At 42.8% G+C, this 26,130-nt stretch overlaps 2 protein-coding genes across 3 annotated transcripts in view; one reads left to right on the top strand and one right to left on the bottom strand.

Moving 5' to 3' along the window:
* Positions 1–10,708, top strand: part of tnmd (tenomodulin) — a 50,472-nt gene extending 39,764 nt beyond the window's left edge. The window contains exons 5-7 of the mRNA XM_028416441.1: positions 2,059–2,218; positions 3,966–4,060; positions 8,118–10,708. Coding sequence (XP_028272242.1) covers positions 2,059–2,218; positions 3,966–4,060; positions 8,118–8,327 — 465 coding nt within the window. The 3' untranslated portion in view covers positions 8,328–10,708. The remainder of the gene's footprint in view (positions 1–2,058; positions 2,219–3,965; positions 4,061–8,117) is intronic.
* A 3,693-nt stretch (positions 10,709–14,401) lies between these two features.
* elf1 (E74-like ETS transcription factor 1) overlaps positions 14,402–26,130 on the bottom strand; it is a 35,722-nt gene continuing 23,993 nt past the window's right edge. For both annotated transcript variants that reach the window (XM_028415492.1, XM_028415491.1), the window contains exons 2-9: positions 24,603–24,928; positions 20,929–21,103; positions 20,358–20,456; positions 20,083–20,244; positions 19,859–19,942; positions 18,979–19,171; positions 18,465–18,803; positions 14,402–17,281 (exon numbers count right to left, since the gene is read on the bottom strand). In XM_028415492.1, coding sequence (XP_028271293.1) covers positions 16,480–17,281; positions 18,465–18,803; positions 18,979–19,171; positions 19,859–19,942; positions 20,083–20,244; positions 20,358–20,456; positions 20,929–21,103; positions 24,603–24,674 — 1,926 coding nt within the window. In that variant the 5' untranslated portion in view covers positions 24,675–24,928 and the 3' untranslated portion in view covers positions 14,402–16,479. The remainder of the gene's footprint in view (positions 17,282–18,464; positions 18,804–18,978; positions 19,172–19,858; positions 19,943–20,082; positions 20,245–20,357; positions 20,457–20,928; positions 21,104–24,602; positions 24,929–26,130) is intronic.

Here is a 26,130-nt window from a genome sequence, read left to right on the forward strand (position 1 = left end):
GTAAAAGGGTTGGAAAGAGTCTGATGTGTTCTGGGCTGTTTGTTCTCTTAATTCACTACCAAAACATTTCTTTTCATCTATTAGTGTCAAAATTCACCAAAACATGATAAATATAAAAATGTGCCTTTAGCAAATCCAATCAATTCCTGGATATGAATTTATTTTGGCTGTGTGTTTCAGGGATTTATTCATTCACTCTTTGTCCAGGTACCAGCGCAGTCACTGTACAATTCCTAAATATGGTTGTCAACTAAAATTCACCACCTGGTACACTCCATGAAAAACCTGACTTGTGTTAGGTGCAGCATGTGAAAGCTCCTGGGTATGGTGAGAAAATCTTTGTTGATCTCTGGCAAACATAACACCACGTTAAACAATGTGTCATGTTGACAGTGTTTCCCCCCCTTGGGACACGGTGGCAGGAGAGGGTAAATTCATTAACTACAGCACAACTGGTGTGTAATTAAGTTGTGCACTGTAGGCGAAAAGCATACATAGAGCGGGAGCGTGCCGAACAAAACAAATTACCATCATTCCCAAGGTCCAATACTTGATAAAAAGTTGCTTGTGTCCTAATAATATATCATTTGTCAATAGCGAAATAGAAAAGTGAGAATAAAGTGGTGGACTGTAATCATGTTGTCTTTGTGCTTGTCAACTGGCATTTAGAAAATCCCTGCCCCATGCTAAAATGCTGACCTTTACCACTTCCCCCCAGGGCGCTTTCTCCTGCAAGTTATTGGAGTCGTTTCTCAACTGTGAAGTCAAAGTCATGTTGTGAGCCCCGTGTCGTGACCTCCATTTACTTTCCAGAGAAGACTCACTTGGCTTCAGTGGTTAAGAGGTCCAATTAGAGAGTGCTGTTTGTGTTCCTTGAGTTTGATTTTAATTTCTGCAGCCGCAGGAACGGTGAGCAGCGCACCAGCCCAATGTCAGAGCACTTCCTCAGCCTTACCACTACTGCCCTGCTACACCAGTCCACCGAGTCATCATTAGTCTGCTGGCCAGCGCTTAAAAGTGAAGCAAAGAGTGTCAAAAGCTTGGCTGAACACCTACCCCCCCAAACAATCTTTGATGTGACAGAAAGTCTTTTTTTCATCTCTGCAGGTCACAACTGTGTCATTCAGTGACAAACAAGAAGCAGCAATAGAAAGTGAAATTCTAATTCAAGCGAGGGCGACAGAGGCGAACATGAGGGAGGGGGCATGACCCAATATAAATGAATCTTGCTCCCACTATAGCCCCAGGATTCTACATCAAGCTTAACTAATGTGCAATTAAGCTTTAGACTGGAAGAAAATCACCTTGTAAAAACATTTGTCAAGTGAACTGTTTTTCTGTTCTGGGCTGCTAATTAACAAGGGAATGGGAAGAGGGGTTTGTTTGCGTGTGTATTTACATATACATGAAGAAAATAAATATCCTGCACTGTTAGGGGAGAGCGTTACCAAATCCCCTTCATACGTCTCTATTAGACAACACTGACATGTAGTCCCTATCATTAAGCAATAATAGTTTACTTTACAGCTCATGAGCTACAGTATCAACAAATTAAGCCCGCTGATAGTGCAGGGTGGTAAGCGAAGCATTGTGGCGAAAGGGGAGGGAGAAAGGGGAGGGACGTGGGGGTGGGGAGAAGGAGAATGCAGAGCTTTATTGTGTCTGTCACTTTAAACGATATTGCAGCCACACTCAGAGTAATGAAGACCACTTCTAAAGTCATTTAAAAGTCAAATCATCACTGTCTGTGAATTTCAATGATGTATAATAGAAAGAGCATGCCGGAGGCTCAAGTGGAGGACTGAAAGAGAGAGAGAAGGAGGAGGAGGGAGTCAGGGCAGCAGGAGTCAGAAGTCAGGAAGTTGCTGTCCTCTCAGCAGACAGAAAGGTGACAGATAAAAACAACCAGGCTGAAGCTGCTGTGTGGTTCGCGGGGGTGGGGGGTGTGAATGTAAGATTGTACTTTGTGTGGGGCCCAGACATTCTGCAGGCTCTGGCATGCTATATAACGTATATAATATGACTGTGTGTGTTTGTGTGTGTGGTGTTTTCTGGCAGGTGGCTGAGTCTGAAGCTACTGAAATGAAGGTGGAAGACTCCCAAGTGTGGGTTCCTGCTGAGGAGCCCATCGTTAACCCGGCCTTCCTCCTCGACTCCAAGATCTGGGAGATTTGCCAAAAGCTGCCCATCCACTGGATCCATCCCTCCCCCCTGAGCGGTGAGAGCAGGGGGCATCGCTGCCTCTAAATGCAGACTATTAACACTCTCGCTGGAGGGCATCCCCACAGGCCATGTGCAGATCCACAGAGACAGCACCATTTCCCAACCATATGAGCAGCCAGCCAAGGCCACTCTGTTAGACCCCGTTCAGACTCGTGTAGTCAATCTGACTAGAGCGGGATTCTGGCTGATTTTTTTCTCAATCTGAACAGCACTTCGATGAACTGGCCTTACTTAAACAGATATATAGGCCTTACTAGGTCTAGCTAGATCCACCTCCGAGAGGTAGAGCCACCTCTCCATATTCGCTGAAATCTGGCTATGGTCTGAACGCAAATGCAGCTAGCGAATCCAGGTCGCGTACAAAAGCCATGCGTAAACATCTGTCGAACTACAAAAGCTTTGCCCAGAGTTTATTTTCGACATGGCTACAAAGAAATATACTGCGTTTTGGACCTGAAAAATGCAAATGCAAGAACGAACAAGAAGAAACTGCACCAGGGGTCCACCGCTAGGTGTCCAATGCGATACCAGCAATTGCCTGTAAATGATAAAAAAAGGCTCATCATATACCAGGTGGCTAATTCCTATGTTGCATCCAATGCAATGCGAATTCCTAAATTTGTAGGCCCCTCCCATTAGTTTTTTGGCTAATCAAAATGTAATATGTTTGTATTACTTCCACTGCTCCCATAAGACTCTATAAACCCAAGACCAGCCCATAAGTGAAACCCATGTTAATAATCAGATGCTTAAACTGGTGGAATTTCTTCTTCTGGTGCCATGTTTTGCAATTTAAACATACATGATGTCATATAAATATCTAACTTTTAGCTGAAAAACAGCTTTTTAAAAACATGTCATCTTGCTTTCTTAGAAATCCATCACACCACATCAAATAGCAAATGTAAGAAAGACATTGTTTTGGTCATGGACTTAAATCTGAAGCTCCCCTGGTGAGTTTCAGCTCATTATTTAGCAGTGTGGCCTGCAATTTTTTGTTGTTTTGGTTCACACTTGTTGATCCCGTGCTTCCAGTTCAACAGCACACAAGACAACAAGCAGCACTTCTCAGCTAAAAGGTCGGATAGTTCATTTTATTAGCTGGTAGAGACCAAAAAGAGAGTGAACCAAAAAAAGTTTGTCACAAAAATTTCAAAAGATGACGTCAATGTCATGTAAAGCAAAGAAAATCATGTCAGTTTGGCACATATAAATATATGTATGTATTTGTGCAGTGTGTGCAGAATGTAATATGTCTACAATATGCTGCAGCAATCAGACATAGTTCAAATATTACTCTATGAAACGTGTGACAGACATGTATTCTGTTACATTTGGTTTCTTTGTTCACACAGATTTGTGTTTTTTTTGATGAAGCTGCTTGGATGAGCAGCAAAACGTCTTCTAGAAAACTCTACAAGTCCAGACGCCTTGCTTCAATCTTCTCTACGTATGATGACCTGGATGACTGAGAATCTTCATCAACATGTTTTTTTAGGATTTTTCATAAAGATACTTTGGTTCTATAAATTACCGCAGGAACTGTGTGTTAGTATCGCAACAGTATTAACACCACTGTTTGATAGAATGAGTTCCATCATATTTCTCCTGAACGTTTGTAATTTACATCGAGCTGCTGGGAAAACAGAATGTTTGAGGCTAAAATAAATCTACTCATTCTACTTCAAACAACAGAAAAGCTGTGGCAAATACCCAACCTCTCCATCTCCTCTGTCTCTCAGACGCTGAAGATGAAAACGTGGACACGCCCGACGCCGAAGTCACAGGTCAACGTTTTGCCCGCGATGTCCTGGACCACGTTCCTGTAAATGACTATGTAAGTGGGAGCTGTCTGTCTCTCTCTCTCTGCCTGCCACGTCACCCGGGGACCACACCACGAGATACAGTAAAGCCACTTCAATCAGCTCCAGCTCTGTCTCCACTCTTTCTGCATATAAATCGCACACTAATTGATGTTAAAACTGACTTTGTGCACCAGAGGGCATAGCAATTGCTCTATATATCTGTTTAAGTAAGGCCAGTTCATTGAAGACTCCCTTAATGTCTCTCCATTAATTGAGAGGAATATCCAGCCTTTCAAAGGCAGCAAGTTGTGCCTTACAGCGCTAGTTAGTGCCTTTTTTCACGTCCTTTTTTTTTCTGAGGCGGTGGAGAGCACTGTACAAAGAAGCACTCTCAAGGTCACTCATAGCTGCGCAGATAAGTTAAATTTATTAATAATGCTTTAATTATCAAAGCTTATGAAATGAATGCAGGGGCCAAGTGTCATATTTTGGTGCACTGCATGTAAAGCACTCAATACTGTATGATTAATTATCCTTGACTCTAAGGGGAAATTATATTGCTTAGTATATTGTACAGGAATTATGCACTGCCATTGCACACTAAAGATATTGGGAACGTACAAAGCAGTGAGGATATTCAACAGCATTCAGCAGTTACAGGTGAATAGCCCCTAAAGCTAAACTCAAGGATAATGAGTCAGGCTCCCTCCACAGAGCCCGGAGAAATGGTGAGAGACACGCAGAGAAATGAGACGTCCTATAATGCTGACATTTATCAGGCCCATCCCAGTAACACCTCCTGCTCAACTCTTCAATCCCAGACACACACACACCTACTCCCCCCCACCCCACCGTCTTCTTCCCTCATTGTCTGTGGCAGAAGATGCAGAGCTATGCAATTAAAGCATACGAGGGGATGAAAAACTCGGCTCTCCTTTTGAAACGTTCTGCATCTATCAGCTGAGTAATGCATCCTATTGCTATCCATTCCAGCAGCATGCTCAGTTGCTGTTTGTGGTTCCAGTGATAACAAAGGCCTTTGTGGCCAATCACAGGGCAGGCAGCAGTCTGTAATTGGGACTCTGAACTCGCGCTCGTGCCAGTGGGACGCCACATGTGTTAGCCAAGCCACAAAATTATTTTTCTCCAAAGCAGGACTCATGTAAATGCACACAAAACAAGAGCCAGCCTGCACACACAGTCTGCTACTCCTTCGCTTTCCTCTCTCTCTAACATACACATACACGAAAAAAAACACACATTTACTTCATATGCATTTCTGAATTTAAGCACAGCACACGTTCAAAAGGCAGAATAATCCTTTGAGTCTTAACAAAGGCTGACAGATATATGATGCTGAACTTTGCCACGGCTGCCATGTCAGAATGCGGCGTGCAGCTGAGGTGGCCCTAGAAATTTCAAACTGAATAACTGCCATCTGACAAGCCTGCTGGGATTGCACGACTGTCCTTGACCCATATAACAAGGATGAGCTTCAAATATGAATTGACCAAACACACACACACACTCATACGTCCACATGTAAACATATTTTTTTGTGCCTGTGCGCGGGTGTTTTTATAAGCTGCCAAACTTGCACCATCCTTACAAACTTCTGCATGGCACGTTCAGGGTCAGGCTCCATGGCATAACAAAGGGCAAAAAAAACTGCTGAAGGAATTCAAATCAGTGAATGTAGGAACTGTTTGTGCCCCCCAGAGGAAGCCTTACACTGATGCTAAAGCTCCTTATCACTTTGGTAAACCAGCAGAGTTTACTGAAATACATGACTATCTGCTTATTCAATTATATCCAATTTCATTGTCATTCCACCTCACTGTACTGTAGAGCAGAGCGAGATCACCATCTCAGATTAGGACATGCAGCAAAGCATTTCATATGTGGCCCTATCCTGTGTGTTTACATTTAAAAAAAAAATACAAATCTTTTCAAACACAAAGCAGCGAATGAAACAGAAATGTTATCTGTGCTGCTTGATCCCAGAATGAATGTGATGAGCTCTGCTACCAGATTTAATAACACATCCATGCATGTGCTTCAAGCTCATGAAGAGCACTGATCAGCGTGGGTGAAATAATACCAACAAGTGTGGAGATTAGAGGAGTCGTGCTTTGATTCGTTACATCTTATTGAATGACTGACGCAGTTTTCTACTCTGCAGACTCATTCACATCCACTGCTGCCACTCATATTATGCACAGAGGTGCCTCCTTCTCTCTCTGTGTGTGTGTGTCTGTGTTTGCATGTGAGCCTGAGTGTGTGATGAAATCAGATGCAGCAAGGGGGTAATGGCTTTTACTCTTCATTAATGCTGCTCGTTTGTGAGTGACTGCCTCAGATTTCCCAAGGTGAACCATTCTTATCACCGCAGCTTTTCACAAGCAACTCAAAGCCGGATTGATTAATATGTACCCTCCGTTTTAAAAGGATAGCTCTGATTAATTGTCTTTAAGGTACAATGCTGCCCATTGGCTGTTTGTTTTTGATAAACACCAGTGTCATTTGAATAAAATATTTTCTTCATTTTCCAGAGCTGGGGCTCTGCATTTCATAAACACCCCAGTTTTGGGCTGTGAGGAGCAGATAAGATTATCGTTGGTCCATTGACAGCTTTCGTGTTGCTTCTATAACAGATTGTTGCCTGGAAGCTGATGACCTGAAACCTGACTGAAACAATAAATCATTAAAAGCCTACCTGTGCCTGCCATAGTAATAAATCAAACCCCGCCTCTCCCAGATATCATCTGTGGCACCCGTTCTGTGTGTTTTAAATATGTTTCACCAGTGTGTCATTTTAAGCTTTCTACAAAGTGCATGCTTTTTATAGGTCATGTGTTTGGTGAATTTATTGTAGCCACCAGAAAGAAAACAGTGTAAAAACCCTTGTGATTGACTCACTGACTTAATTCCCAGACTTAATGTGGTCAGGGACTAGAGGGACTCCGCCATGTTTTCCTGTGGGTCCTGTCCTCTTAAACAATTCCCACACATTTTCTATTCCCAACAGTGGATGTGTTTTGTTCTGCACTGTGGCATGTAGCTGAGTCACTGCACATGCTTGCAGGAAGATACTGGTTGGTTCTGAAAGTGAAGTCAGGGTAGGCCGTTCGACTCTGGGATCGGAGCAGTTTAACGAGACAGCGCCGGATTGTCTCCAAGGATTCATTTACTAAAAGAGATTGAAATGTGGTCAAATGCATACTGAGGGCAGTTGCTGCCTCAACTCATACCGTGAGTTAAGTGGCACTTCTCCCAACCCCATTTGGAGTTGCTCTTGATCAAAGGCATGGCACTCACGGCCCCCACGAGTCTACGAGGGCATGAACCAACCAGCACAATGGAAAAATCCAAGGGCCATTAATTCTACCCAATTTACCTTTCGTTTGGGTTTCATTTGGCCCCTCTATAAATTCAGAGGCAGCCAGCGAGAGCAAATGAAAGAATCCTTGTTAGGCGATCATTACTCTGCTAATTGCTTTAGGAATGTGCCATGCACTTAAAGTCAAGGTCAGGGGGAGGGCGCCAAGACGTGAGCAGCTCTAATTTGAATGCTCTGTCGGGGGAGGGCAGCCATTTTAGTGTGGAGTGTGTGCTTTGGTCGAGGGAGTTAAGAGGTCAGAGATGAAAGAAATAGTGTAATTATGCTGGTAACTTCCCACGTTGGAGTCCCTTTGACTGGAGATAGCACTAGTAGAGAGGTTGTGAATGCCAGATTCAGAGACAGGGCATTGTGCAGCTGCCAGCCGTGCTTCTTGTGATATAATAGAAAGGTCAAGGGTATTATATAATGTTTAATGCTTCTGGAGCTCAAATCAAGCCCGCTCACTCTCACCACTGTCTTTTTGTCACAATCATCAAGCATGGCACGATTTAACATTTTCACAGGCATCAATTTCAGTCATTTCACTCTTGTTTGGTTTTTACATATATTCTGCTGACCTACAACCAAAGCAGCCTCATCAATTCCTGTCATCCCCTCCTCTTCCTCTTCTCCTGCCCTTGCCTCCAGAGGACTGGCATTTGTCATGTGTGTGATTGTAACCCTGCCCATTCCCGTGTCCTCTGCAGAGAGATGTTGGAATCGAGCTGGATAACCGTCTGGATGACCGCGGCTACTGCTGCCAGCACTGTCGCCGTGGTTACCGCTACTGCCGGCGCTATTTCGAGCCCCTGGGTGGCTTCAACCCCTGGCCGTACTACTACCAAGGAGGCCGGGTTATCTGTCAGGTTGTCATGCCGTGCAACTGGTGGATCGCACGTATGCTGGGAAGGATCTGAGGCGTCTGAGGATCAAAGTGTTTATTATTTTGTAGGTGCAAATTCACCTTTTGATAAATATTCACTTGTGAGACACAAGCACACAATTATTAGTTAGCTCTACCACCGAGTATGAGGCAGGCTAAATGGCATTTGAAGCATCATGTTTCTTTTTTAAAAGGCATTGGTTATTTACAGCTGCCTAATTTTCTCTCATTTGGTCTCTTTGCTATTTGATCCTGTTCAATGAGCGCAATTTACTGTAGTTTAGGAAACTAGTCAGATCCAGCATGGTGTGTCCTCAATTTTCATATCTTTTACTTTATGGGTTAAACACAGTTTAGCTGGTGCTATAATGTATGAACGTGTACAAAGCTTTTAATATAGAACAGCATACTGTATGTAAAAAAAACATTTTAGGCTAAATTTACACTAGGCAGGTCCAGTACTATCAAAACAAGCTGCAAATGCTGCCATGGGAACATTAGTGTGGACCAAAATATGAACAGAAGACCTCAGAATTGACCAAAAAGTAAAGAGCTTTCCAATCAAAATTTGACTTTGTTAGTATGTTTTGATGGGGAAAAAAATGATGTGACTAAAGTTTAAATTTTTATTTTGGTCCAGATCAAAAGACCTGGCTTAACATTTCAGCACACCCAGCACACCCAAATTAGGAACAACCAGTGCAATCTGAAGCCACCTAATAAAAAGCTTACACAGTGATTGTTGGCAGAATTGTGACATGTCCACTTATTGTGTGGAAAACTTCCTAATATTTTTGTCACACATAAACAATTTAAATAATAATAGGAGCTTTTTTTAGCCCAGCTCCCACTGTGACCTCTGTGAAGTAGAATGATCACCAATCTGACAATGTCAACAGAAACTGAAACTGTACAAGCTTCGTAAAATCCGAATTTATAGCAGAGCTCTTGTATTGGATATAGATTGCACAGGTGCTCCCAATATAAACTGCTTGGTGTCTGTATATCTCTGCTATTTTTTGTTGTTATCTGTTGTTGTTTTATTGCTTACATAACTAGCAGATAAAAGTCCTTCCCATACCCCCACACTGCAGCGGCCCCAAAGGACAAAACACATAGAAGAGTGAAGGCACAACCATTAAGGGAAACACAGTCCAAATCCAGAAATACAACAAATGCCAAAACACACACACACACACAAATACAGAAGGGAGGAAAACACAGTGTGCTACAGAAGGGGAGTGATGAGTTTGATTTGGATTACAGAGAGCCAAACTCTTATTTTACTGCTATTATTCCACATATGTTACTTGTGCCACGGAACTAAAATTCAAAGTCTTGTTGTGACCATACTATTTGAGTGCTGTAATCATTGCCATTCCCATACATATGGGCTGACAAGGACACCCAGAAGGTGCGTTATCATGTCATAATGTTTGGTGGTAAGAAGAAAGTGAAGTAAGTGATGCAGTGGTATGAAAACATGAAAAAGTGTGTATTAAGGATTTTGAGAAATGATGAATTTTTTAATGCAAATAGTTGTTTTGGTGCCTAGAGAACAGACATGTGTTTTTGTTACCCATCACTGCACCCATTTGCAGGTTGTTATAAGGCCTGGTAAGCAAGCAACAACATCTGTGGCTGAGAACTGCAGTTCCTTAAATGGCCACTGGTGGGTGACCTTTAAATGTGAGTCCATATTAAAATGTCTGACTTTACAGCCATCTCAAATCAAACTTGCCTACTTACCATATGTTCCACTGTTTTATGGGTTTGCTGAGCGGACAGCGGCTGCTCCTCAGAACACCTATGGGTGACAGTCATATGTATGAGAGTGATAAATGATCACAGCCATTTAAATGGTATGACAACACAGGCTTGCTTAAATTACACAGTATTTCCTCGACTCTCGATTTAAGGGCTAAATGCTAAGAATAACAGTTGAGTCCAGAAACAGAAGCTGCCTTGAGTTTCCCAGCTGAATCCATGTTACAGTGTGTTTGTCTGTTTTACTATAATTAAAGATGCACAGTCCTCAGCTGTTTGTGGAGATGTACTTACCGATGTGTCATCTGCCATTGTTTTCACTGTTGTTGCAATCTGCAAAATGCTTTAGATAGTGCTACTGTTCAAACACTCTTCTTCTTTGCCGAGGCGATTTTAATCTGTAACGCTGCATCTCAGTGTGTCGAGCTGAAATTACTCTCATCTGCGGCTAACAGATAAGCAAGCCAGATAGGCATTTGTAATTGATGTTCTGTCATCACAATAACAAGGTGCATAAAGGCCCAAGTGTATTCACAACATGTGAGATATTCAGAAGTTAAACAGAGACAAAAAAAAATGGAGCACTCATGTTGTGCTGGTTTAACTTTGAAGTCTTCTGTCTATTTCTGTTACTTTCCTTGTTTTTTTTCCCCCAATTAAAATTTCATTGTATGAAAAGTCTCAGTTGTCCTATCATGTGAAACTATGTTATTTCCTTGAAAGACTCTTGATACCCCAGGGTGTTGTCTGTGTTTGTATCATGCAAATCCATAGAATACACAGACAGACATCTCTTTCTTCTCCATTAGTCCCAGTCCCCATTAGCAGAAACACTTAAACACATAAATATATATATATATATATATATATATATATATATATGCCTTTATTGTTTCTGTTTTATAACCCAGTACTGTCGTGTCTCTGATGCATATTAATGTTGCTTTGTTTACACTAATATCAAAGTATCTCGCCTACTAAGTAAATATGGATGTTGACTCATGTTGGCTCAGTATGATAATAATGTCAATGATATCAATAATAATTGGCAGTGAAATGGATTTTGTACCAAAAAAAAAAAAACATATTGCATGTAAATGTTTTATGAATACACTCATAACTGGAGTTCAGGCTGCAAACCATATTGTTATTTTTAAATCAATAATGTCAATGGCCCAGAGCAACATGTCAAGTGAAAAATACTGGCGTGAGTTAACAAATGCAATAATTGCAAACATACTTCAAATAAACTGACAAGTGTACTGCAAAGCCCCCGAGGCAGTTCTGAAAAGTTCATAAAATCAGTGTTTATATAATTCATTTCTCACTATTTCCCGCTTATCACATCAAATAGTCAAGTGTTTATTAAAATGGATCCATTGAGCATGCTGTTTCTACTGTCACTGCTGCTGCTGCTGCTGCTGCTGTCGTACTTGTTGTAGAGCTTTTGCACTCACAATGTTGGGAAATAGTATAAAGTGTTATTTTTCATATGATGCTGTTAGTTGTCCATCTAGCAAGGTCTCCGAGGACTCTTTTGTGTAGTCGTGAGAGTAAATTGCCATGGAAGCCCTGAGAGTCGCTCTGAATGGGATGGTTCACCCTGACTGGAGAGCCTGATACAGATATTACAGCTAGCTCCCTGAGAGCTTCTCATGCCTGTTGGGACAAAAGTCCAATATTAACCATGAAAGTCAAACTTTAAAGTACAGACGTCTTACAATTAAAAAAAAAACTATGGTGGAGGAGACAGAAAGGCAGCAGGATGGTGGTGATAGTGAAGCTACGGTAAGGACAGCAAAGAATACATCAGAGTCCAGCTGACAACGCTCTAACATATTCCCTTAGATTAGATTACTTGGAGTGAGAACTGTGGATATGTAACACTGTGAATGAATGTGGCACACTCTGGTGATGCTGGTTTGGCAATTAAAACACATTTTTTCCTTGACATTAACCCTCCAAAAAGGGGCAGAATGTATCCTAAATACCCTTTTTTCCTGCTACATCATGGCTGCTACTTGTTACCTGCTAAAAAAAAACAGTGCAGATACCCAGATATATATACATATGATGAGTGTTTGCACACTTGTATCCTGATTATGTGATGCACAAGTATTTGTGTTTCCCAGTGGTAGAAGAACATGCCGGCTTATATGTGGGACATAAAGGACATCCTGCATATGGTTATGATCATGTGTAGAAAGACATAAAAACAGTAAATCCTAAATGATATGATATGATGTATAAATGCAGCTTCATGAATGTGTGTTTACATTTTACGACTAACATAAAGTCTGATGTTATTGTGAGCATAAGGATTTATTTAAAAATACTTAATGAGTTAATTTACATGTCTACAATGTAAGTTGTTGTTCAGTACCGTCTATGCTGGATGTGAGTGTGTGACAGTGAAATCTTCCCTCATAAACCAGCGTTAAAGACCATTTCAAATTAGGCATTGCACTATTTTTCTCATGCATTTTATAGAGATAACCCCCCTCCAGCACTTCTTTATCGCTGTTTTGATGAGGAGAGGAAACAAGATCGACTGCTCTGCAGGATAAACAGAGATACTGAACGTTTACCAGGTTATCACAGTTCAAAGGATTTTTCTTCTCCCTCTATGTGGCCTGAAGAACGGCTACTTGCATTGAAGCTCACAAATGAATTAACTCTTTTTGTTACTTATCAAAACTGCTTGAAAACTTCACTCCCAGCTGCTTATTTTTCATTTTAAATAATCATTTGTTTGGATCCACGAGTTGCTATTCCAGGGCGGAGGAGAGTAAAAGAAAAACCCAATGTATGAGGAGTGTCTGTATTTAGATTGGTGACCTGAAGGAAGAGCTCTCTGAAACCCAGACTGGGGCTTAGACTATGCAGAGAACACATGTATTACCAGTGCCATCTTGTGTACAAGAAGGTGCACTGCTGCAATATCTAAAGAGGGGATGTATTTTCACCATCTTTTCTTTTCTACATTTTAAATCCATGCTGAACCCGCTGCCCTTAAATACATCCACTCATGCATCTACGAACCTCATATTTTAAAGCGCTTCATTTAAATTGAATATTAGCTGCAGGTTATCAAGTTAACACGCTGCATGAAGCTACAGTGGCCATGAGACTGCAGTCATCAAATGCTTTTCTTTGTAATGTTGCAGTCAGTCTGGTGACCTGATGGTTAAATAAGCTCTCCCTGTACTGTTCCTGCTACAGGCTGGAGGCACAATAATGTCAGCCGTCATCCTTCAACCGCTCCCACTGTGAGAGGCAGCATGGCACAGCAGTAAACACTCGCGCTGTGTCAGTGGCTGCAGGCGACACAGAAATAGTCCTCCTCTCCCAGGACCCGGATCTCACTCCGTCTTCAGGGTCTCTGACTCACTAACCAAAGGAATAGCACAGACATAACAGCGGCTAGTAGACTTTCATTATTTTAGTAATCCATAAGAACCTTTGCTTCAGCATATGGCAGAATGTTCAAAAGAGCCACTCAATAGAAAAAGCAAACCGTTTTATGAAGGATTGTTTGTTACTGAATGATTTTATTCTAATTTTAAACCATTTTGTCAACTGCAAAATGCTCAAGAACAATAAAAAAAGGTTGTAGCAGTGGCTGTGGCTGAACCCCTAGCCTTGTTTTCTTATGTGTGTGTGTATTCCTTTGTGTGTTTGTCTTAACCCTATGGCAAGATTGGACTGTGCAGTACACAGCTGTGCATGTGGGTGTAGACCGAGCAAGGCACAGTAGGCAAACCCTGCTGCCAGACAGCTTCCTCAACCCTGAACACACACACACACACCCAAGTCAATGCAGCCCCTCCCCAACACACACACATGCTCTTAAAGAATCAACCCAAGTCAGTGTAACCCTTTCTTTCAGAGAATGCATACACACCATCTTCACTATTGCAAGCTGTGGTGACAGACTTGGCTGTCTTCAGCTCTGGGCATGTCACATGCTAATGTATTCATCCACCCACAGCAACTGCAGAAGCAGTGCTCTTAAGTACAGTCCAATCAGTGTCTGGCCTACTAATGGCTCCAATCCAGTTTCATACAGTAGCTTTTTCTTTCTCCTCAAATGCCATGTGATCAAGTGTCCGCCAAAACCGCAACAGTCCAGCTATACAACTTTCAGTTCTCAAGGCAGAGACAGTTTCATTATCTCGACAACAGAAATAAATGGACTTGGTGACCCCTTGTGAGCCATTTGTTTCTGTTGTGTCTGAGATTAATTTGTTTTTTTCTGTTTAACTTTTCAAAAAAAAAACAGCCTTGTATGACATTTTATCTATGCCACCCACTCTGCCCACAACAAAACAACAAAGAGGGTATAGTCAGATTTTGTTTTTAATTAGCATATTCACGTCTTTTCTTAAAAATCTATTCTATATTCAGCATAAAGGAAGCCTTTGACAACCCAAGACAAGAGAAACAACAAGCTCTACGCAGTGGACATACCTCGCCATTTCACAGACAGCAGTGGAAAAGGCAGGGTAGATACAGGGATATAGAAAAAAACAAAAAAAAAAAAAAACAAAGCAGCAATTCCTCACTGAAAGACTGGCAGACTTTAATGCAAATGTAACCCAGTGTAACTACTGATTGTCAAAAATAAGCATACATTCAGATTGTCTTTGCAGGCCCTTTGGCTGATGTTAGATGGGGGGGGGTTGTTATAAAGTCACTTTTAACCCCTGCCCTCAGGTGCCGGTGCAGATGGAGGTCGGTATGTCTTAACGTCCTCACTCTGCAGCTACAGTCCAGCTGGAAAACACAACCAATTTAGTCGTGATACCACTCAGGATCAATATGGCTTCATCCCTAGCAGGGCCGTAGGTGGCCAATCAAATGGCTGGGCCTGAGAGGTTCTTAACAAACTGGGACAACAAATAAAGAAGGCACAGACTTGACTAGCCCAAGATCAGGAGGAAGAGGAGGAGCGAAGACAAGAGAGGAGAAAAACAGAAGAACAGCACTGGTATTTCAGACTCGGAAAGGCAAAGAGGTATGTCCACTGAAAAGGAGGAACGAAAAGCACATTCAGTACATATTTAAAATCTGACACACAACAGAGGATGTCCACAATAACAGAATATAACAGAGAAATAATGATGCTGCACTGAGCACTCGAGTCCATAACTCAAGGAAATGCCAAAGCTGATTATATGGAGTGCTATACAATTGAAAAATGTTGGCCTTACAAAAAAAAACAAATAAACAAACAAACAAAAACCTACCAAATAAGCTTCTCGGTTTATATTTGTTTGTATTTTCCCTCAGGTTAACATGTAAATAGAAAACAAATGTGCCTCTTTTTTTTATACAGAATTTAGGAATTCATAATATAAATAAATTTGCTGTGGCCTTAAAAATGAATCTCAATTGTAAATTAATTTGTATTTATATATATATAGATTCATATATATATATATATATTCCATTTCATATAAGCAGGATTTTAAACCTTGCAGCCTCAAAAGACAGAGGCTGATAAAATCTGTTTCATCCTGCGTATTCTTTCTCTCCATTTGTGCCTCCCTATCTTGCTGTGCCCCCGGTCTGCAGCTCTATACAAACAGTTTTGATGTTACACTGTCCTTGGTGGACAGAAAAAAATGCCCATTTCCATAGTAACACAGTGTTTTAAGGCCAGGGGTAATAGAGAGTGAAAGCATACCTATTTTGTTTATATGAAAATAAATGAGTAATAAGTTCCTGAAGGTCTGAAAGTCTGAAAAGCCATTTAGTCCATTCTTCATCTTTTTTTTTTTTTGCAGATCTTTCCAACAGTCTTTAGCTGTTTAATCTTCCGTAAGGCACTCTTCAATTAAACTCTGAGCCGTGTGTTTTCTCAGCAGATTGGTCACCATGACACGACACCCCCTCCGGCATGGAAACGGAGCCTTGTACAGGTGTGTGACTCCGGTCACAGAAAGCACACGTTCTCACTTCACCACACTGTTTGGCATCCAGTCCTTGGGTTTTGGTTTGCTGCATTCACTTAGTCCATTGAGATGTAAAGTAAAAACAACTAACTGGCACATTTGGTAGACACAGATCCCTGGTATTGACCAATGGCTGCTCTCCTAGAGGCATTTTATGTTTGTGTTGTCTGTCTGTGTTTGTTGGGGTTCATGTCTACAGAAGATTGTCCAAAGAATCTGAAAATTGACTTCTTAAAATCAAAACACTCCCTTGATTTTTTTTTAAATTAGGCACATGGTCACAAAATATGTGAGTAAACAATAAATCCTGAGGCTGAACTGACCAACCTTTAGGAGCAACATGCTGCCGGATCACTCACGCCTGATTTTTGTGGTGGGAAAGGAAAATCTCAGGTCTGTGGTCAAAATGGATTCAATAGCTGTTTTTGGTTCAGCTTGTCTGGAAGAGTCCTCCAGCAGCCCCTAAGCCTCTGCAGGCTCTGTTTTTATCTGGATAAAGTTTGCAGGCAGTTGGACACACAGTGGCAGCTCCTGCAGGCCTTTGATTCCCTGCTCAGGCTGCAGGGACATCTCCCCACGCACTTCCAGCTCCTCCACAGGGGTCAGGCCCTCGCTTGGACTGCTGCTCTGAGAGGAATGTCCATTAAATGTAGTTTCACTTGCAGCCTCCTGGCCCAGGCTGGTATCAATGATCACAGTCCTATACTGCAACTCTGCCTCCCCTACCTCCATGTCTTCTTTCTCAAATGTATGTGCTGCCAGTGATGGATCACTGTTCACCATCGACTGAAAATAGCTGGGGTCCAGCATCTCCTCTTTAACCTGCAGCCCAGAGAGGTCACTGGATTTGAGCACGGTGGCAATTACGGTGCCAGGCTGCTGTGCCACCATGGTCTGCCCACAGGTGGTATTGATGGTGACAAGACGGGGGAGACTATTGAGGGTCGAGGCGGTGGAACTAATGACTCCTGGAGGGGAAGTGCAGGTGGAGGAAGAAGAAATGGCACAGGAGCCCAGACTGGTGACCAGGAGCTGCTGTGGGAGGCCGTCCTGCAGGCTGCCGGCACCACCTGCTAGAGAGGCCGTCTGGATGGTGAGCACATCTTTACCCCCTGCTGTCGTGGAGGGCATGGCGTGGAGAATGACCCGAGGAGGGGAAGAGTGGCTGGAGTCCCCGTTGGTCAGAACTGTGGTGAGAGGAACAGACTGCAGAGAGCTGGAAGATGTCAGGAAACTGGGAACTGATGCAGGAGCAGTGATGGTCCTGAAAGGCAAAAGGAATATATTCGCTCAGGTTTCTGTATCTTCCTTGTGAGTGCTGTTGTAATTCAATATTCACTTTGTATCTTTGCAAATATAGACAAGGTTTATTTTTAATGGACCCCTACTGAGAAAAGCACACAGCTACAGTGTGATCCTAAACAGCTGAGCTAATGTAACAAATGATATTACACCGTTCTCACTTTCTAACTGCAGACGATGTTGGGCTCACAAAATGTCAGATGAGTGATAATAAATGGATAGCACAGGCAGTGGACTCAGTAACAGCACAACAACACAAATGGCAGTCTATAAAAACACAAGGTAGTGAAACCTTAGCCTGGCATTAACGGAAACATTATAAACTCTACAAAGACGGTATTTACTGCAAAGCTATCCTGCTGGCTGTTCCCATCTTTATCCCAAAGGATGCGTTATTAAACCTCCACCCCACATTCTGAGGAGAGGATTTACTTTTTAGCATAAAAGGTTTTAAAAGATGGAATTTTGCAGCCATTAACATGTTTGGGTTAGGGTGCAAGGACAAGTATGTTAATACTTCAGCTATAAATTTTATTTTAGGATTTAAATATCGATTCCTTGCAGCCCACCCGATAAGTACATCAATAAAATTCACAGGTGGAAAAAAAGCTATCATGACTATTTCCACAGCCTGCAGCTCTAAACCTGTCTTATTTGTATATCCAACACCAAAACCTAAGTGTAAAAAAAACATACTCGGTGATTTACATGGGGATATTTCTGTGCTGGGTACAGAGACTTCCTGGAGTCTTGTCATCGTGCCGAGGTTGCCAGGCAACCAGCTGTTGGCTGTAGCTACATATTCATCGAACGGTGTCAATCTTCGCATCTAAGTCCTGACAAGAACGCAAATAATCTTCAGTGGAGAAGCGAGCTGGATGTTGGCTAATTGAAAAGTAAACCTGTCTGTGTGTTCTGGTGTATTAATGACACTCTTTCTGATCTCCAATATATCCTTTACTTCAATTTTGTGGCACTTATCTGCCAACATAAGACACCACACCAACGCATCCATCCGTCTAGCTCAGCTCTGACACATCATAAAGCCGAGTGATATTTTCTAGCACCTGCTGTAACATATTAAAACATAAATATCCTTTATTTAGCTTTCCATCCAAAGTGGTCTGAGTGTTTCTCTCTCCTACCTCATAGCTGCATCTTGGCCACTTAACCCCTGGTTTCCTTGCAACATATGAACAGACTGAAGGAGCTGCTCTGCCTGTCCACCGTTAGCTTCCTGGTACAGACATTCATCAATGGGCTCTTTTTTCATCTGTTTCAATGGGACATGGTGAGACCTTCCATGTCCTTTGGACCCACGAACCACAGACCGCCCGTTGGAAGATCTCTGGTTGCCGTAGCCTGCGCAAGTGTCAGAGCCGTCTTCATCCTCAATAACCACCAGATCAGGGGGCATCTCCTTAAACTGATAGACCAGCCGCTGCCCCTCCACTTTAGCCAGGATGCCTCTCTGATAGTAGTACCTAGAGGAGAGCATAGATTAGGAGCTGTTCAACACATTACAGACATCACTATAATTCAGGTTTTACCAGCCTCATAAAATTTTAAACTGTCATTCCAGTGTATTATGGACATATCAGCAGAATAGTGTCTTCAGGGTTCACAGCTAAATGACATAACAATGTCACTGAGTGGTACCTGAGAGCTCTTCCCATGGTCTCATAGTTCATGTCGGGCTTGTTCTTGTGTTTGCCCCACAGCTTGGAAACAGCTTTGGAGTCCACCAGCTTGAAGATGCCTTTCTCCCGCTGCGTCCACTTGATGTATTTGGGACAAGTGTTTTTATCCTGCAGTAAAGCCAGGAGGAATTCCCACAGGTAGATGGTGTTACCTGCAAATTTAAGGAAAAACAATTCAAGTCTTTATTAATCAGCTGCATCAGACATTCATGGTGAGGCCTCAGAGCTGTGCTATGGTCATCTATAATTCATAAGCGATTCAAGTCATATATAGAAGCAGTGAGGTTACAGGCAAAACTGCTCCTTTCTCACAGCCACTGTGTGTGTGTGTTCCTGTGTGTGTGTGTGTGTTCCTGTGTGTGTGTGCTTCAGAAGGAAATTAATTATACCGAGCCTTGGAGTAGATTACTCTAATTTGTGAGATGCTTTGGCCAGAAGTGGTTAAAAACAGCATCGCTCCCGGTAGTCACTTGAATCCCAGACACCATGACAGGGTGATGTATATGTGTGCAGCTGAACCTGCCATCCCCAGCCCCCTCCTCTTTTGTGTCACACTGTATGGTGCAATGAGGGTCCACATCGAGCAGCACTTGTCTGCTTCTATCGGTAGAGCATCAATGTGCCCTCCAGCCTGCAATCACTTCTGTTTCCCTGTGAAACACAGCACTCTGAGATCCCCTCATCCATTAACTTGCCCAGATTCAACCCCGCCGGACTGCAGAGGTTGAGGACTGCTGTTTGCACACTCCACAGGAGGAAACAGAGCATACACAAGAGGAAAGGAGACCTTGATTTTTATTGGCTCATTAAAGAAAAGTGGACTAGTTAGTGAGGCTTACCTTTGCCCTCTTTGCTCTTCTTTTTGAGTGGCAGGTTAGGGGTGGTGATAGGGGAGCAGGAACGCACCGCCCGCGGCTTCCGCACTATGATTCAAATTGAGGGGTAGAGTGGTGTAAGGTGGAAGGCCACAGTCAAATCATCTAATTACCTACTGCACTGAATTTTTCATGAGAGATTGTTTCTCCGTGGTCAAACAAGGAGGCAGAGGGGAAAAAAGCCGTACCTTTGGTTTTTTTCTGAGGCTTTAAGGGACACTTTTGAGGAATCTCATCCATAGATGACGTGTCCTCATCAAGGGACACATCAAGGGCAACGCTGTCCATCTGGTCAGGCCTCAGCGGGGTGTATGTCAGGTCTGACTCCAGCAGAGGGCCGTAGGTATGAACTGTACATAAGCGAGGGAGATGTGTAGCAGCAAAACAAACCACCCTCTAAATATGATCAAAACTGAAACATTTGTCACTATTTTGGAAATAGCAGAATAACAAACAAACGTACTCATACGCTTCTCATCCAAAATGTTGTTTGGAGACTCCATGTTGAGAAGAGCGGCTGCAGCTTCGTTTGTCTCCATTCTGTCCTCGGCGCCTGTTGTTTCTGTCCACCAGATGACAACAAACACATTCATCAACATGAAATCCTTTGTAAATACTTTGTAAATTGTTGCATTTTGGTACGTCTGGGGTCTTTGTCAGACACGGCTGAATGGCTACCAAGAATTGTGCCAGAAATAGTTTGCACAATCAGACATGTTTTGTCTGAGATAGCAGTGTAACTAAAAAGGAGGTGAGGTGGGTCAGCCAATCACAATCTAAGATAGCAACCAAAGGTCCACATACATCTCATTTTGCATAATTTAAATGTGTGGAACCCAAGGTTCAATTATCATTAACAAGGAATTATAACATATAATTTTTTTTTGAGGGGGGGGGGGGCTGCAAACATTTCTGTAAACCTGGTCAATTTAAAGGGCCATTCAAGCAACTACACTTCGACATTTGTGTCAATCATGTCACAAATTGGTCTGCTAAGTGTACACAGCTCTTTTTAAATAACGTATAGTCACTACCTGAAAGGTCCACTCCTCCAACCAAAATGGAGGGCTCCTCCACCACATGGAGAGTGGTATCGACCATGATGCCGTTGGTCACCTCATCGGAGTCGAGGCCTGAATAGACTTGCAACAGATCGGCTGCAGGCACCTGCTCAACGATCACAGCAGGGAACACTGAGGGGTCATCCAGCTGAACAGAGAGGACACACAAACACAGAGAAAGAAAGAAGTTGTAACACTGTAAGGAAAAGAAGTGACGGTCTTTGTGCATACATATACGTGTGTATATGCAGTAAAAACATTAATTTCTCCTATATGCATAAAAGGAGTATAAAAACCTCATGATTCATGTTATAAACCAATTTCATCTTTCATTTTTATCGCCTTGCAAATAAAATGCAGGTTCATTCTCAATTTTAGATAATGTGGAGGCGCATGGCATGGAGGAGAGCTCATTTCTGATGCAGAGGTCCGTGGGGACCTGTTGAAGAAGACAGGAACCAGCTGTTTGATCTGGCCTACTTCTCCTGAGAAGTTAATCTTATGCTGAGAAATTATAAAAGCCCAAATGAATGTTAATGGTTCAGTCATGAATTGCAGGCAAGCACCCCTTTCATCATGTCCTAAACCTGCTTTGGGAATTCTAACCTCGCCATCTCATTTTAGTCATGGCACAGCCGGATGCAGGAAGGAGCGCGGGGACAGAGGGGAATTACCAGAGTGCAGGCCAAACCATTGAGCAACAGCTGAGAAGCCCAACGTACTCGGTAGCTCCTCAAGCACAGATCGTGTGAAGAGTGCTACACTGTGCAGCTGGTTTGTGTGGAGGGAGGGACGTGAAGACTAATTCAGTACTTTGTAGAGGTGAGCCATAAGGTCCTCTAAAACTGACAGCTGTATTTCAAAGTGCATGACAAACAAACACTGTGAGAGGCCACTGAATGAAATCAAAAATACTTAACCAGCATGAAAAAAACACCTCAGGTAAAACATGCAGGTGTACACTAACCACCAGCAGATGGCAGTAGACTACACTTCAAAAATGTACTGAAATCACTCTATTTTTCTATCTCGGTACCAAATGGCTAAAACAACAGCTTGGAGAGTGGCCTCTTAATGTGTTTTAATAACAGTTCTGACTAATGTTTAACTTAGCAGTATTGATTATTCCCACCAGGCACAGGGGAAGTGAATTCCACATTTAAAATTTGTTTTTGAAGTTAAAAGATGAGGTCATTTAAAGAAGCCCATTTATATCAGTGCTACCTGTCTCACAAAACCACAAAAAAACAGTCAATGAAAAACTGAACTATTTGTAATATGCTGCTGCGAATAATTTAAATTCCAATCCAACATTGTAGAGCAATCAAAATCCCATTTATTTAATGATGACCTGGTTAAAGGGGGAACTCGACAGACAAAAAGATATATGAGGAAGAACGTGAATAAAGGCTTATCTGTCCCTTCACACAAGTGTCCATTGTTGCTTTGGACCTCAGGGGCATACCAGGTGTCCAGGCCTGGAGCTGGGGGGGCTGGGAAAGGGAAACATTTGAATACACGGCCAAAAACCCATTTCGGCTACACTTTAACCAGAAAACTAACAGACCGGCCCATTTTTTTTGGACACACTGTTTAATGGTAAGGCCTAAAGCAGCAACAGCGGCAGCAACGGTATTAACCCACAAACTGTTTATTAAAAGCTGTACATGTTGTAAATAATGTACAAGTCTAAAGCAAGATGGCTCCATGTGACGTCTATCATAACGTTGAAGATGAAAAACATAAAACTTGTGTCATTGCAGCAGCAAAATCATGAGGCACCCCGAGGCTAATAAAAACCCTTGGTTCTGCTTTGACTACAGACGTTATCAGTAGCTTACTGAACACTAGATGTTTCCAATTAATCTGACTCTTTGGTAGACATATTATCAGACAGCTAGACAGTGAGGCTACCACATATCTTCGGCTGGTCCTAAACAATGTTTGCTGTCCTTGAGTGAGAGTCAAGTGTGTGTGTGTTGGTAGACAAAGGCATTTTTACTATTGGTCTACTGAGCTCCTGAAAAAGCATCATGTCCCTCCGCCTGCTTCCCTGAATCCCACACAGTGTGCTGCTGACAGAGCAAGAGACACGTGAAGCTGGCGTCTCCGTTGTTGTTTTGATGTTAAATGGAGTCTGTTTTTGCTGTGAACCCTTTCAGACTAGTCTTGTATTGTCATGTAAACTATGTGAGGATTTGACAAGCAGGTTACAAAGTCACACAAAACCTCCAAATGAGAGAAACTGATGTTTAAAAACATAAAACTGTGAGAGGGTGGAACAGGAATCTGACATGCAACAACACAAATTATACTGAACATAACAAGCATTTTAACTGCCTCTTCCTCTTTGTTGACTTGAATAGTTTTTCTAGCAGGGAAACTGGAGTGATAAAAATCAGGCACATTTGCATTTCTGAGTTCCCCATTCTGACTTTCAAAGCAACAGCATCTGCGCAGGCTGCCCCCCCACCCCCCACCCCCCACACTGTTCTGCTTTACCTGCCCAGCCACAATGGAGTCCAACTGTCTGTACACAACCCTAAATATCACTTTGTTTGCTGTTACTGAAGATTTAAAAGTAAAAATGTATAAGCTGTTTCTTTCCTTTCTGTGTAAGATTAGGAAAACAGAGCTGCATAGTAGGATTAGGACTTGTCTGTGCTGAGTATCATCCTGCCATCATTACATGATACACATTAGGGAGCCACTTATTGACTTAAAACCCAATATAGCAAGGCTAATCATTACAGAACCTACTCCAAGATTTCACTCAGCTCCAACAGCTTTACTGTGGCCTGAATAAATCTTTAAAACAGCCGGCAGAAACCAAATGGCCACTGCTGAAGCAGAAGCACAACAGTCTGTTGTTCCTGTTAAGGGGACATTATTATGACCTGGTAAATAGGGGCAAACTGCTTGTTTAACAGGCTGAGTGGGTGCAGCAAGGAACAAAACTGTAGCGCTGCAACAATACAAGACCTTTTAGAGGAATTATCCCATCCCTTCCAAGCAGCGTTGTAACTGGTCTGTCAGGTTAGGCCTGAACCGGGGCTATTCAGGGATCCAGTGACAACTTGTCACTCTAGATACACACATACAGATACCAGTACACCAAAACACACAGGTGTCTACACTTACAACCAGGCCGGCTCCACAGGATTCAGACACGGGTGTGGGGATAAGATAACTGCTTACCTTACCAGGGGCAATGAAAAGACGCCCAGGCACAGATTCTCTCTCTCTCTCTCTCTCTCTCTCACACACACACACAGGGTAACCTTTGTGCCACAAACACACTCACATTCAAGCCCCACCTGTTCCCTCCCACGCACCCTAACCTCGCTGAAAGTTTTTCAATCTTTCCATTTCTGTGCTTCCAGCAGCTTACACTTCTCTTCCCAGACCTCTCTGCTCCATCCTCCTCCCAGTCATAAGAGTTAATCTAACCCCAGTAACCAAATGAGTTCACACCAGTGTTGCTCATTTTGAAAGCTGTTACCAACATCGAACAAGGCTCTATAGATGTGTGACCATACAACCAAGGATCTTTTAGTCGAATTATAAAACATGAAGGACTGTGGGCCCACTTGCATTCAAAAAGTTTAGGATGTGGTTTCACAGTGATTTTGCAGTGTGTTTGATACCTGATTGATTTCGTCCATCCCGTTGCTTGCAAATTCAAACACCAGTTCACTGGGCTGCACGGCAGTCGTCATAGCAGTGGAGTTCCTCTGGAGTTCAGAGGGTAAGGAGCAGCCTAAAATTTCCCAGCTATGACTGCTCCAGCTCGGAGACACGGCTTCAGCTCACAAAATGGTTCCTCTGTTGTCCTGTCTAATATGGATGGTTATAGTGCTCAGAGAGAGAAACCACAGCCGGGGTTTCAGAACAGATCTGTGGCCCAGGTGGGAGCAGCCTCGTCTCTCTCTGACACAGAGGCTGGGCCCCGCTGCGCCTGGAGCATCTACACCTAGCAGAGAGAGGGGGAGAGAGAAAGAGAGAGAGATGGGGGATAAGGTCAGCAGCCATATTAAATCAGTTTAATTTCACTGAGAGACAGTGCAGGTAGGTACCAGCAGAGAGTACCCTAAGTGATAATGAGGCCTAACCATGTTTAGGCCTACACAGTTTCAGCTAGGACAGAGTTATCTGGGCTATGTTGTGGTTTTGATCTTTCCGCTGTAAAGCCACAACTTTCATGGAAACATCAGATCACAGGCTTGTTCCCGCCTCCCTGTGTGACAACCACTAGCTAAACAACAATCACTGGCATGCACCAGGTTTCAGTATAATGGTATTTCTTGCACATGGTATACACTTTCATTTTGCTTTCCTCCTATAAAGTTACATAAAATACCCATCTTATCCATAACAGCTGCAGCCAAAACCTGTGGTCGAGAAGATCTCAGTGCAAAGTTCGTTCAGATTAAATCACCTCTTATTTCATAACTCTCTCTGTCCTTGGAAGTGAGACAACCCTCAGCACACTATGCTAGATCATAAGGTTTTAGAGGGCTGATATTATGATCATATGAGCGGGTGGAGAGGAGATGAGTCTGAGTGAATCTTCCCTCCTCACACACACGCACACACTCAGGCAAAAGATCACTCATCTGATGATGCTCTGGAAGCCCCTCTGTGCTGACCCTCAGGGAGATACTGTGATCACAGGCAGTGGGGGAGGGATGGTGTTCTTGTACCCGTTAGTGTGTATGTATGTTTAGGTGTGTCCCAACAACCTGATACCCAGAGGCAGGTTTCAGGGATGAAGGGCAGAGAGGGGCTGATGCTGAGTTAAAGAATAAGGGTGATAAGGGGCCACACCCTCCATTTTTTTTCCCAGAGACCAAAGAGCTGTCAGGAGCAGAGCAGTAAGATGGCAGTGTTTTGGCCAATCCACTATTCCTGCTTTTCCCACTGCTGCAGGGTGGAGCTTATTTGCTTTGAAATGCCTGTGTGACTGACGAAGTTGCATACCAGGCCCGGTTTTATTTCGAAGGGGGTGTAACAGGAGAGGAGGAGGTGTTAGAGAAGAACTTCAGTTTGTGGGGCACAGGGGACAAAGAAATGTTGCGATATGTGTGTGTGCTACGCATCCAAACAGAATAGTAAAATGTGGGCCTCATCTAGAACGCATCACACAGGCAGAAGAGAGCAGAGAGACAGGGAAAC

The sequence above is a fragment of the Parambassis ranga genome, chromosome 10 (assembly GCF_900634625.1).
Source record: "Parambassis ranga chromosome 10, fParRan2.1, whole genome shotgun sequence".
Taxonomy (NCBI): Eukaryota; Metazoa; Chordata; class Actinopteri; family Ambassidae; genus Parambassis; species Parambassis ranga.